Genomic DNA, 14,561 nt, shown 5'->3' with positions numbered 1-14,561 from the left:
ATTTAACATAGCGAGACACGGAGATCTTGCTTTCTCCTCTGATGTACTGCGCGCGCCGGCGCCAGTACATCAGAACTGCGGATGCCAGACATCTGCGGAAGGGCAGTAAACAGGCATTATACTATGCCATTATTTAAGAAAAGTAACAGTTTCTTTTCTTAAATAATGTCATGTATAATAGCAATAACGGTTGGCTTTGTTTGTTCCTCGGGCTTAGCCGGGACCAAACCACGCCAACCGTGGTATTATTGCTATAGTATTTTATTTATTTATGTATTCTTTGTTGACCAGGTTAGTTGCACTAGGCTAGTAGTTTGCACTTGTAGGTGCATAAGTGATTTATAAGTAATACGGTGTAGAAGAGCATCAAAAGAAGATCAAGTGTAGCAAAGATGGCGGTACTGTTTACTACTCTTCGGACATGGTAGTAGCATTAGTAACGAGTATGTCATGGCCTTAAGTATTTACTGCATGTCTTTGTGTCCCTAATGACAGCAGTCGTGTCGAGCCCAACAATAATAGTGAAGAGAAATTTGGCTTGGATACTAAATATTTATGACTCTTGTTTAATTGCAGCTGCTAGGAACATAGATCTGTGCAGTAATATTAGGATTACGTTTGCCTTGTTCCCTGAGTATGTACTGTCTTTTCTTGCTTCCTGCCACATGAGATGTAAAGCTAGTCAGTAGGTTTTGCATAGGGAGTGCTCTCATGATTGTTGTGGATGATGATGTTTAATTATACTGTTTGCTGGTAGTTTGGTTGGATTCCTAAGTACTTATGCATTCTGGTTTCTCAGTTGTAAACATAAATGTAGGGCAGAAAAGTAGACTGGCCACTGATGGAGTACCACCACTGTTCCTGGGGTTATTGTATTTTCTGTTTTCTCAGCTGCCAGTAGGAAACAAGGAGAATGCAATATGTGTGGGTCAGTGACATAAGTGTTGCGCAGTTAGAGTGTTATGTTCTTGATTTGGTTACAATTATAAACTTTGCTGGAAATTGTTTTAACATATATTAATTATCATCTTCAAACAGCAGTAGATAGTGGTATGTCTGCAGCAAAGTGACCAGTGCAGTTGATGAACAAGTGACCATACAATGAGTTTCCAACTGCAGTGCAGCAGGTGTATGTCCTGATGCCATAAACGTGCACCTGCGAACAGAGTTACTAGTAGATTTAAAGTGAAATCATATCATATGAGAGGAAGCTTTATTATAATTATCATAGAGATGGTTATGTTTTCTAAGCAGAATTGCAGAAAGGTAGACTAAATGCTGGTGGCATAATATACTATGTGATGTGTGCAATTACGGGAAATGATTGCAATGCAATGGGTTACGATAATCTGAAATGATAATTTTGTGTATTGTCCCACTGTTCTCATCCCTCATTGGACCCATTATAGAATACAACGCCCCATTTGGTATGTACCTCTCAAGACATCTGCAACAACTAGAAAGGCCTCAGAAATACCTCACTAAAAGAATCACAGTCCTAAAGCAGATGCCCTACGCTGACCGCCTTAAAAAAACTCCAGCTATACTCTGTCGCATATCGTCTACTCAGAGGCAATCTCTGCTTAACATACAAGGCCATGTCAAACCCAGAGCTGTTGGACATGCTACATTTAAAAAAATCCCAATCCCTCAGAGCTACATGCTCCAGGGATCTAAACCTTGTCATCACAATAAACAAAACATGCTGGAGGGATAGGTTCCTGACCCAGAGACTCCCCAGACTCTGGAATAGATTGCCCATACATGTCAAGCAGAGTCCCTCTTTGGACCTCTTCAAGAGGAACCTTGACGATTGGATGAGAGAAAAGAAATTCACCCCAGGGATCATGTCACTCGCCCTGCTAGACAGGGGTCCAGGAAAGTAAATAATGTGGGAAGAAATAGCCAGGGAATTGTTATGGCTAGGCTTGTATAGGCCCTAGGGCTGATAGCCTAGTACCAACCTATGAACCTATAAACCTATAAACAGAATACAGCTTTTTGTAGCAATTTAGTTAAAGAGACAGGTAGAAGATAGTTGAAAAAGCTGTTTCTAAATCTGGAGTACTGAAAGGAAGGGGAAAGTCTGAGGTTTGGAGGGTAGGCAATAAAATTATATGCTACTGATATACAGAGTTAAAGTTGTTATTTGGAGGATTGAACTGAGTGCCACTGAAATTACTTTGAGAGCTGTGAATCCATTAGCTGAGGAATGGCTCAGTGAGGTCTTAAATAGCATGTGATTTGCAATGTAACTTACAGTTATGTAAGTGTAAAGATATTAGTCTGGTGGAAACATTTTTAGGATGGAAAGTGAAGCAGAGGTGAGCTCAAAGGCATGATGTGGAGGGGAACTTGCATAGCAGCACCCAGAATGCATTTCCCATCACCCCTAAATGCAAAGGTATGTGGGACAGTTGTTAGTTGGTTTTCTCTAAACTTACAGGATGTACCATAAAAAGTTTGCTTGCAGTTGCTTAAGTAAGGGAAGGTTACCTAATAATAATTCAGTAGGATATATCTCTATTATATTTAAAGCATTCCAGTGGTACAGCACAGTTAGAGACATGTGTGTCAACATAGGCCAAAATGCATTATTAAAGTAAAATGTTTACAAAAAATAGAAACAATGAGGGGGCCACTTCTACAAAATACATGGGCTTATTATGTGTTGTGTAGCAGCAGTGGGCTTCTGAGTGGAATGGGAACATGTGGGGCAAAGCAGACAATCATCTACCAATTAGGCATCACAGTTTTTACAGAGCAACCAGCCATGTACCGGTTAGGTATCAGGGATTTTCATAGCACAACTTACATAGTCATAAAACCAAGGGTTAAAGTATACTTAAAATGCAGCAGATAAGAGGTTGCTTTATTTTTGAATTTGCTTTTGGAATTGTCGAATCATACCACAAGTTCATCTCCAATGTAAAAGCAAACATTGTAGAGGCTGTGTCAGACTCAGCATAGGAAGAATCATACTCCATCTGTTGCTATATCATGTTTTATATGGGATGCCAAATTGAGCAATGTTAGGCAAGGCAACAGGAAATTACTATGTGATGCCAACTAAGTCTATACAATTGTACTACATTATCTTGCAGATGTGCCATAAACTCTATACTCAGAGAAAGAGATGTTGACTTTTAAGAGCATTAAAATCCTTGTGCAATTCACAGAATGTGCTTTGCACTACAACACGTCTGCCTGTTGCAGCATCAGTCATTCATAACGGTGGCCAGAAGAGTGATAAAATTCTAATAGAACAATAGAAGTGTTCTGTGTAGATCTCTCTAACTGGTGAATATTTATGCAAAACAAGTGTTTCTTGCAATAATTTGCCATGACTGCTGACAAAGTGTTGCTAAACACTGGTCTCTTACAATAAACAGATATTTCAGAAACATGAGCTAACTGTTTACCCAGAGAATCCACCTCATTAATGCACATCACAGTTTGATGTACAGCAAAGCATTCATCTACACACCTTTTTATTGAAAATGTGACATCTACTACTTGGCATCCATAATACATCATTTCATCATACTTAAGCACTGACAATCCCCCACCAACTCAGTTTTATGTCCAGGAGCTGCATGATACGATAACATGTGACATGGTTTTAGTGCAGACCTATGATATGTTAACTGACTAGACCTTGTCTGAATTCCTGACTTCCTGAAGTACTCTAAAAATGTCCTTCATTTTAAATTACCTTCCATATACAATGCTTAACTAGATGACCTAAATATAAGGAAGGCATAAAGGTGCAGAAGCTAAGGCATATCATCTGTACACAATAAATAGGGAGGGGAAGTAATATTAAGAGGAAGGTATGCCTACCTTTTCCACAGTCATTCTTTTTCTTCTTTCAGCTTTTCCCAGTTATACGTCCCCACAGCGGATCATCTGTCCGCTCATTCCTTCCTTCATACCTTCCACAGAAGGCACACACGCACTCATGCCTAGGGCCAATTTAGAGTGTCCAATCCAACTACATCATGTCTTTGGGATGTGGGAGGAAACTGGAGCGCCCCTTCTCCACAGTCATTAAATGAAATTAACTCAGATCACTAACAAAGTTTAAACAGCACCAGTTGAAAATATAATACCTGATTTAAGTCCAAGTAACTGAGCAGAACACAATCTTAGGTGTTGTGATCACATGTCTATCTCGGGTCTACTTCACTTCACCTAAAACCCATTTCACTGACGCCCAAATCACCTAAATTTCATTTCACTGGGAACTCATTTTGCTAACATTCATTTCACTGACAGTTAAATAGTCTTTTTGTGGGTTTTCCCTCACTTGTGACTTGCTTGTGATGACAAGAACAGTGCTGACTGTTAGATTTTTCACTGTTTCCCACTGTAGTATGATCCTGGAGTTAGTATATATAATTAGGGGGGTTGTTGAGGGCATAGCCCCCCACATTACTGTCCTGTTTTCACAATATAGAATCAAACTAGGTGGGGGGGGGCTATGTCACACCCCCCCCATTATATTTCCTAACTCCAGGACTGCACTACATTAGGGAACAGGGGAAATTCTTACAGTCAGCACTGTTCTTTTCACCACAAGCAAGTCACAAGTGAAGGAAAACCCACAACAAGACTATTTCTTAAGTGTCAGTAAAATGTGTTTCCAGTGAAATGAAGTTTAGGTCAAATGGGTGCCAGTGAAATGAGTGTCTGTGAAACAGATTTTAGGTGAAGTGGAGTAGACCCTTCTATCTCATATGCAAATTATAATTTTCAGTTTTTGTTTTATTTTATTTTTGTTATGCTCCATTGTAAGTCTTTGGCAGACACAAACTAATGACTTTTATTCTTAACAAATATCAAACCAGAATTATGTGTAATGGAATCAACTTTTACTACGCAATACCTTTCCAAATTAAGAGTCACTGCTTGGAGTATAACTTTTTAATCGTGATACCATAGATAAAGATCTGTTCAGTGATGAAGATTAAGGGAATGTTTGCTGTACCAGGGACAGTCTCGCCTTCTAGAACATCAGGAAATTGGAGTTCTGGAGGCAACAATGATTTGAGAAATCCTCCTTCCAAGTGGCAAAATATACATTCTGTTTACAGATCACATTGTACTAGAATTAATTAATTGTGAATGTATACATGGATATTTAATCAATGCTGGACCACAGTGACAAAAACAAATTAATGGTCATAAGATATATACTGTATTTTCATTAAAATGGCATAATCTGACATTCTCATCAGTTACAGTATCGTATAGCCGCAAGTATGCGCATAAAACATATAACAGTAACTCCAGTCATTTGGATCTGTACACAAATGAAGTGATGTTGTGTTAACACCATCTTTTTATATTAGCCTCATTCATCAGCACATGCAAGCCACACATATTTTTTAGTGGATAATTCAAATATTCTACAGGTCACTGCTACTATCATAGCAGAATTCATGTTCCCCACCTCACGTCTGTGTCAGCTATTAAAATTATCCTGATAGTACAGATTTATTTATAACCCCAGAAAAAAATATTCCAGTCCTTTGATTGCACTATAATGTAGCACTTAAACACTTGTACAAATACAGAAAAGTACAATGAAATGAGTGACTTTAATAAAGATATTAAAAAGCTGACATCTTGTTTTATTTTCCAAAATTCTAGCGGCAAAAGAAGAAATTATGAAGCTGAGCAAAGGGCATACTGTTGTGCTAGTTATGTTCGGAATCGCACTCATCGCTCTGGTGGTTATGAATATAATTTCATTGTCATTGAGTAAGTATCTTGTGCCATGTTTTCTTTTACCATACCAAATAACATAAATGTATCCGAATTTAAAATGGAATTTTCTTAAGAAAGCTCAAAAGTGTTTCAGAAATAAGAACAATTACTATAAATTAGTAAAGGTTTTCAGCAATTCAGTAAAGAGCAGATGTTTAACAGAAACTGTAATTATATCCAAGAAAACCTCAGTGTCCTGCTATTCATACAAGACAGCATTGTTAATGATCGGTCTACAGTTGTGATTCCACAGCACAGTCAAAACAGGTTACATGATCTGCAGCAAAACTCTTTTCCCTGTGCTGGTTTACTTCCAGTAACTTATAACATCACTACTGGAGAAGCGAACAAAAGTGTACAGAGCAGGCATAGTGGTACAGATTTTAGAATTTCATCTATTAAAAGCCAGATTCCAGAAACGTACACTGGCTGCAGAAGAACTGCTAGGCAAGATAAAAAAGAAATAACTCACATCAGATAGCTGCAGGTCAGAATGGACTAAAAGAGATTCTTTCTCAAGACTAAATGTCTTACCCACCAATCAAACGCCTCAAATTTATATACGAGATATTAGAAGATATGCACACCAGACCACGATTGAAGGCGTCGCTGTGTAAGTCCTGAAAGCACTTATTCTATTAAAAGTGTTTTTTAGCCTTCATTCATGGTCTGGTATGCATATCTTCTAATATTTTATTTTTGTTTGCTGCATACCAGTTTAACCCTGTGTTTAGTGGGGTTATACTTTTTTGCTTTCACTTTATATATGAGATGCTGAGCTCTTACCCCATAATTTTTCCTTGTCCTCACTTTTGGGGAATCAATGCAGAACTATTTCTGCCCATTTTAAAAACATTAGTATGATAAGAAATGAGATGTAATGCTTTTTTTGTTTACTATTTTTTCACTTCCCATTGCAGCAGTGGTAACTATGCTGGTGTAGTAACAATTGCTGTGATTCCAGGATGGTATAAATTATCTGTGTTGCATAGAGTCATTGGAAGAAAATAACTTGATAGTCACAGGAACTGATGTGCCCAAGGAGCCAATAAAGATGGTGGGAGTATGAAGAGAATTTTGAAGATCAATGTACGGCAACAAGCTCTCTGCCTTTTGACTGTGGTGTTAACATACTAAGAAAATGCAGCTTTAAAAATATCAAGTATGTTCCCTTATTTATATCAGCAGGCAAACTTACCTTGAAGTAGAAACAAAGAATATTAAGGTACAAAGAAGTGAATGCACTGGAGGAAAAAAAATCTGTATTCTCTGGGTGTTTCTAGTAATAACCCAAGTATGAAAATAATTGCTAGATTTAATGAAAGGTATACCACATCAAATAAACAAGGTTGTTGCATGTATGGGTCAATCCTCACACTATTGTCATAGTCACAGTGTAAACTGTATTATACTGTGACTAGGTTGGTAAGTAAGCATATAAAAAGTTTCATGAGAGCACCTTTGGCCATTTTTCACAAGTCTGACTATTTTATCTTCACAGTTGAGAATTCTGTTTTGTGAGGAATCTAGCCTTCTAGAAGTATAGGTCCATGTTGTATTCATGCCAGTTAATTTTAATAAATTGTGTTTTGATAAAAAAGGGGGGCTGAATGAAAACATTCCAATCAAAGGATAATGTTCTTCAGATATAGAAGCTACATATGGGGTGTTCATAATAATGTTTAATATGAAATACTTTCCCCAAGTCTAAAGAGAAGCTGAAATGATATAGGAAAACCAAGAAAGTCAGATGACAGATAAAGGAAGGCACGTAATGGAGATGTGCAAAAAGCTCTGGGGAAAACAGATAGGCCAGCCAGAAGTTTTATAACATATATCTTTTGCTATGTATATTTCTCTTGTCCAAGCACCATTAGCAAAGACTAGATATCTGGCCAAGGGAATAATAGGCATGTAAGAGGAAGGGGAGCATGGTCAACTTGTTATAAAATGAGAATTATATAAAATGAATAAAAATGAAGAAAGATTGAGCATTGCATTTAAAGTCATGGACTCAAAGAAAATTATATTTTAATGATGAATATGTACAAAAACAAACAATCATGAAAAAAAAAAAACAGTCACTATACAGGTAATATAAAGCCTAATTATAATATTTGCTTTTTGCTTGTAAAAGAATGTGCAGTCTAAATCTTTAATAGGAAAATATTGCTTCAACTGGTTATTCATAAATGAGTAACTTTAATCATAGCCTCACCTCAGGCTTCGTACCCACTTAGTGACACATGGCTACAGTTATCCTATTCCACAAGGGGGGGATCCACCTTGGATCCTGGGAACTACCACACCATCAGTCTAACGAGCCTGATCTGCAAATCCATGGAATGTATTATCATGGAACATATAAACAAAGACATTGGCAACCTTCAAACACTGGACCCCACCCAGTTTAGGTTTGTGAAGGGACGATCTTGTCTCCTGAACCTGATTGACTTCTTCGAATCAGTCTCCAGAGCTGTGGACGAGGGTAAGGCAGTCCACATAGCTTATCTGGACCTAGCCAAGGCCTTTGACACCATCCCCCACTCTGGAATCATAGATAAACTTACTAAGCTGGGCATTAATCCCTACATCACTAGATGGGTTAACAACTGGCTTACTGACAGAACCCACACTGTAAAAGTAGCTGACTCCAAATCCAGCTCCAGACACGTGACAAGTGGAGTACCTCAGGGTTCAGCCCTGGGACCACTCTTGTTTGTCATCTACTTCTCTGAAGTACAGGCCAATACTAAAGGTCTTTGGCTAACAAAGTTCACAGATGACTGCAAACTGGGAGCCATTACTGAATCTCCAAATGATGTGGATACTCTACAAAAGGGCCTTACAGAAACAGATGCTTGGTGCCAGAGCCATGGGCTCAAGCTCAATGCCAAGAAATGTATAGTTATCCCCTTTGGGAAAAAACATGTACTCGTAAATTACCACATAGGTGGCAGTAAACTAAACACTGAAAGTATGATAAGAGACTTAGGGACACAGGTGGACATTGGTCTCACCTTCGATAACCACATCGCCACAACAGTCAGGAAATCCTTCTATGTGGCACACCTCATCACTAAGGGCTTTTCATCCAGTAAAAAGGAGGTCATTGTCCCACTGTACTCATCCCTCATTAGACCCATTATAGAATACAACACCCCATTTGGTATGTACCTCTCAAGACACCTGCAACAACTGGAAAGGCCGAAGAAATACCTCACTAAAAGAATCACAGGCCTAAAGCAGATGCCTTATGCTGACTGCTTTAAATCCTCCAGCTATACTTTGTCATATATCATCTACTCAGAGGCGATCTCTGCTTAACATACAAGGCCATAAGCCCAGAGCTGTTGGACATGCTACACTTAAAGAAATCCCAATCCCTCAGAGCCACACACTCCAGGGATCAAAACCTTGTCATCACAATAAACATAACACGCTGGAGGGATAAGTTCCTGACTCAGAGACTCCCCAGACTCTGGAATAAACTGCCCATACATGTCAAGCAGAGTACCTCTTTGAGCCTTCTCAAAAGGAACCATGATGATTGGATGGGAGAAAGGAAATTCACCTTGGGGATCATGTCAGTCGCCCTGCTAGACAGGGGTCCAGGAAGTAAATAGTGTGGGAAGAAATAGCCGGGGAATTGTTATGGCTAGGCTTGTATAGGCCCTAGGGCTGATAGCCTCGTACCAGCCTATGAACCTATGAACCTATGTACTGAAGGCTCCTTTCATATACAGACTTTGCTTAGGAGCATCAGCTATAAACCTAAGTACTGATGATGGATAAACTGCGTCACATGTAAGTTGGCTTGATAGCAGTGCATGTCATCTGTGCTTAGAATAGGGGTTTAAACAATGAGTTCTGATGGACATGGGTAGAATGGATTTAGGTCCATAAACCTTATCACTTTATAATTCATCAGCTTCAAGGAGTGCAAGTGAGTATGTAAGATCAATGGGTTAAATACAACAAATAATAAATACAATAAAAAAAATGGATCTCAACACCAGAAATAAAAATATTTATTTTAATCCAAATACAAAAAGCAAAGTTTTGGGGAATACTCCCATCTTCAATGCATATAACACAGTTCAAATGCAGTTTCAAATACAGCACATGACCTCATTGTCCAATAAGAGCTCAGCTTGTTACAGAGAACCTAAAGTTTAAAAACACAATAACATGTATAAAAAGCGCATTCAAAAACATCTTAAAAAGCACAACAAATACAAGCAGTCAATAGCAGCATTCACTTCAGTTTCATTTGCTTTTACTTTACTACAGGTTTTAAACTAACTGAAGCATTTAATGTGGGTGCACAGTCAGCCTGCAGTTTTAAAATCCACCTGTATTCAGCTAATTCAGTGGCACTTAGAACATTACCACTTCTCAAGTTAAGAAATATCCTTTGTATTACTCTAAGTTTAAATGCATGGCCTGCACCATTATCATGAATATGGTTAGCCAAATAATTAGTCAGTATAGTCCTACTGATTACTGAAAGATGTTCAAAAATTCTTTCCTTAAATTGTCTGTCAGATTTATTATATAGAAATGATTGCATGCTATGCAGACAGCTAAATAGTCCAGATTTTCTATTTTGCAGTTAGCAAAACACTCAAATTCATAAAGATGCTTTGTTCGTGGATCTTCCAAAGTGATCGAAGGATCTATGTGTTTACAAAAACACAATTATGACATGGAACAATGCCTTTTCTTTTAATCCTAGTGGATTGGTCTTTCTTTTCATGCATTTCTTTGTCACATATTTTCTGTTGCAGGTTAGGGCATTTCTTAGAAGTAAAACTGGGAAATGCACCTATTATTTTTCCCAGTTCTGGCATAGCAGTTAGTATTTTCCCATTATTCCTTATAATATCAGATGAAAGATGAGAGAAGACAAGTAAAGGACATGTGCAATTAAGCACTGGCACTAGGGAAAACAGATAGGCCAGTCAGAATTTTTATAACATATGCCATTTACTATGCATTTTACTCTTGCCCAAGCACCATTAGCAAATAATATCTAGATATTTGGCCAGGGGAATAACAGACATGCAAGAGGAAAACTTAACAGCAGTGTTAGGGGAGCATAGTCAACTTGTTTAGTGTTATTATAAAATGAGTATTTTATAAAATGAAGAAAAAATGAAGAAAGATTGAGCATTGCATTTAAAGTCATGGACACAAAGAAAATTATATTTAGCATCAGCTATATTCCCGAATACTGAAGATAGGTAAACTGTGTTACATGTAAGTTGGCTTTATAGCAGTGCATGTTATCTAAGGTTAGAATTTGGATTTAAACAGTGAGTTCTAATTAATATGGGTGGAATGGATTTAGGTCCAATAAACCTTGTCACTTCATAATGCAACCATAGCCGTGGCTCTGCAACTTTTATTTTATTTTTATTTTTTATTTTATTTATTTTACATTTGTTGACCAGGAAAGTTCGACTGGATATATGTCCATTTTCAGCGGAGGCCCGGGGAGAAACGTTCAAAGGTATAAAAAATCAATTGCATGTGAAAAATCTAATTGCATAACATCAAATAAAGAAAATATCCTTCTCTTAACATGGGACATAATGCAGTGTAATACACAGATGATGGCCAGCTTTGCTGGTTATATTGCAAGGCCCTGAGTTCCATCTAGTCAACTAGATCTGCACTGCAAATACATCAAAACAGAAAATCCCACACTGCATTGCAAAGAACATCTCACTATAACACATTTGTGGACACCTCAAGACATACACCTGTGGTATACCATATGGCATACACATTGGTGGGTGCCCTGCACATAAGTGGTAAGCTGCACTTTATCTAAATCCCCCACATGTATAGGTGTTCACTTAGTCAGAGGCAGATGGCTGGTACCCTCACTGTGTTTCCATAAGTCTCTGAAAGATCCCTGTAAGTAATACAAGTAAAGTAACACATACCGTAGTATCATTTAGGATTGGACATATATCTCCTATTTCCTGCATGGTATCTCAGTCCAGACAATAACTGTCCAATATGTCATTGTCATGGAGGACAGGAAATGTTAAGTTTGGTCAAAAGACCTGGCAATACCTCACTGGGTGAAATCTCATACCATTGGCTACAGTGGCTGGAATAATAGCTTCTTGCAGATACAGATGTACAATAGCTATGACAACTCCAAATATGCTTCAGTGGTTTACACTGCATGAACATGAGCATTTGTCTGTGTACAGCTCAATTGCCGGTGTCACATAATGTTTATACTTTAGCTCTGACAATTTTTGCCTCATTAGTTTTGGCAGGACCTCATCTAGCACTCCTTGTCCCAGTCCCCTCTAATAAACAAACATCACACCAAATCATGTTTGACGACCTTTAACTTCCATAAATATAACTTTATCATCCGATATTTTAATTTATTAATTACAGTATAAACACCCATATAACTGTTAACTAGGGCAGCATGACCTCACTTACCCTGACCAAATAAGCAGTGTCCTTATACCCACTTGCTTATTTTACTTATCAGGCAGCGTTCATTCCCATTTATTGAATTAAACACCCAACTAAATAACCAGCGTCCTTACCTCCATTTGCTTACTTTTACTTATAAAGCAGCATCCAACCACTCACTTTTCATTTCGCAACTAACTGAAATGAAATCCAACACCAGAGAGGGAGCAAAATAGGAATAAGCTTTCTCCTCTTCTCCTCCCACTAGCCTGACAAGGCTGTTCCCCTCCTTCATACCAAAATTTCCAACAAAACCTTCCAAAACAAACCTAACAGTACATTATAAAGGTTGAAAACAAATATCATTTGGTGTACTACATCCTCTCTGAATCCAACTGAATCCCTGTCATCAACCTCCCAAAGTTCTATCATATAAAAACCCAAATCAGTCAGTTTCCTAAACAGCCAAAATTAAACCGATGATCCTTCTCCAGTGCCAAAGTAATACCCATACCCTTGTATAACCTCTGTAAATCAAACATATCATCACATATCCTCCTACCAAATGGTAGGTTTGTAATTATTCCCAGGTCATTACCTTCCAAATGTACCACCAAAATGGTAAAATCCCAACACCATCTGAAACAATGCAAGCCCAACTGCATGTCTTCCTACCTAACCGTAATGTTTTTCTGCCACCCAAAGAATATAATAATGACCAAAATGTGATTTTTTTTTCTAAAAGATCAATTAAATAGTATACTTATACCCACTATCTAAGGCAAAATATCTAATGACCAGAATAGCATCTGCTGACCAATGAACCACCCCCTTTAATGACTTCAATACATCCATAAAGTCAGTACCCCCAGGTTGTAACACAATAAACCTCTTTCCCCGGTGCCCACCCTCACACCAAAGTTGTCAATAGCCACAGTCTATCAGTCTTCACACTATTAAAGCTACCTCAACCCTTCAAACATGTAAACCACCGTCCATGATTTAGTAATGTCACATAACCTTGACATCTGTGCAACTATACTAATTGGAGGTAAACCCACCCTTAGTCTGCACTTGTCCTGAAATGTCACCCCTTGAAGTTTTTTTTTTTTTTAAATCATATTATCTTCACAACTGGTAAATCAAACTATGGCCTGCATCTGGTAGCAACCCCAGAAACACAATGCCTTGTTTAGACCTTCAAACTTCTGTTTAAACAATGAAAACCCATTCCTCATACTACCACATCTAATGAATAATAGTGCTAAACTTTCAAAGTAGTGCAGACCACCAAGCAACCCCTCTGCATAGGCTTGCCACAGGAAAACTGAAACTCATCCACCATGCCTACAAAATCTGACCCAAAGTCACGTTGTGACTCCACCCGACCTGTGGACAACCCTTAACTTCCCATAAGCAATCCCCAAACCTGCTTTATCCTGCCCCTGACATACCGTATCCTCACCTGCTCCCACACTACTCCCAAACTGCACCAACTCTGATGTACCTTATTGAACACCAAATAAAGTATGATTACCTACGACCACACTGTGCACCACTCCAGTGACCGGAACATCCACCCCATCAGAATCCATCACCTACCAGGTCCACTTCCTTCAAGCCACCGACTGATGCCCACTCAGTACTCCCCCATCTGTGACCTCATTGTGCACTACTCCAGCAGCTGGAAGATCCACCCCAGCCGAATCCATTGCCTTCTGAGTCCACTTCTTTCAGGCCACTAACTAATGCTCACTTTGCCGTACCCCATCTGAAAAAAAAAAAGAAAACTGTAAATCTTCTTCCTACACACAAACCAAAACTTCTTAATGACAACCTTCCCCATCTGATAAAATTTCACACATTCTGTGTTAGAAATTTAACTGATATCAATGGTAAATAGAACTGAATCATTATTTCTTAATGGACCTATTCCATAAATAAACTTATCACACTTTAACCATCCTATAAGAATCCTTGCTAAGGTTGTTAGCGAGCCATTGGAATGTGTTCCATCTTTTATGTATTTGCAACACAGTATAAGTGGCAGTGTTCCTTATCATGAAGATGGAAGGAAAGACAATAATCAGGGTAAAGAAAATTGAACCATTCGATACTTCTGCCACAACAACAAATTACAGAGCCTGCAATGCCATCCATGTTATAAGGGGAGGCTTTACTTAACATAAACCCCCATAACATTACCAAAACTTACCACAAGTTTCAGATGATAAGCTTGCATGTAGTACCGGCCCTCACTGCCACAGAAAAGCCACCATCTTCTCTCAAGCACTCATTCTCACAAAACAATGGCATCCATTTACTTACCACTTCAGTAC

General features: G+C 38.4%; 1 protein-coding gene across 1 annotated transcript in view; it reads left to right on the top strand.

Moving 5' to 3' along the window:
• LOC122807973 (asialoglycoprotein receptor 2-like) overlaps positions 1-14,561 on the top strand; it is a 406,546-nt gene that overhangs the window by 77,010 nt on the left and 314,975 nt on the right. The window contains exon 2 of the mRNA XM_044079000.1: positions 5,656-5,766. Coding sequence (XP_043934935.1) covers positions 5,656-5,766 — 111 coding nt within the window. The remainder of the gene's footprint in view (positions 1-5,655; positions 5,767-14,561) is intronic.

The sequence above is a fragment of the Protopterus annectens genome, chromosome 8.part0 (genome assembly GCF_019279795.1).
Source record: "Protopterus annectens isolate FY-2018-M chromosome 8.part0, PAN1.0, whole genome shotgun sequence".
Lineage (NCBI taxonomy): Eukaryota > Metazoa > Chordata > Ceratodontiformes > Protopteridae > Protopterus > Protopterus annectens.
Note: the sequence above shows the minus strand (reverse complement) of the source record. Positions and strands in the feature narration are given on the sequence as shown.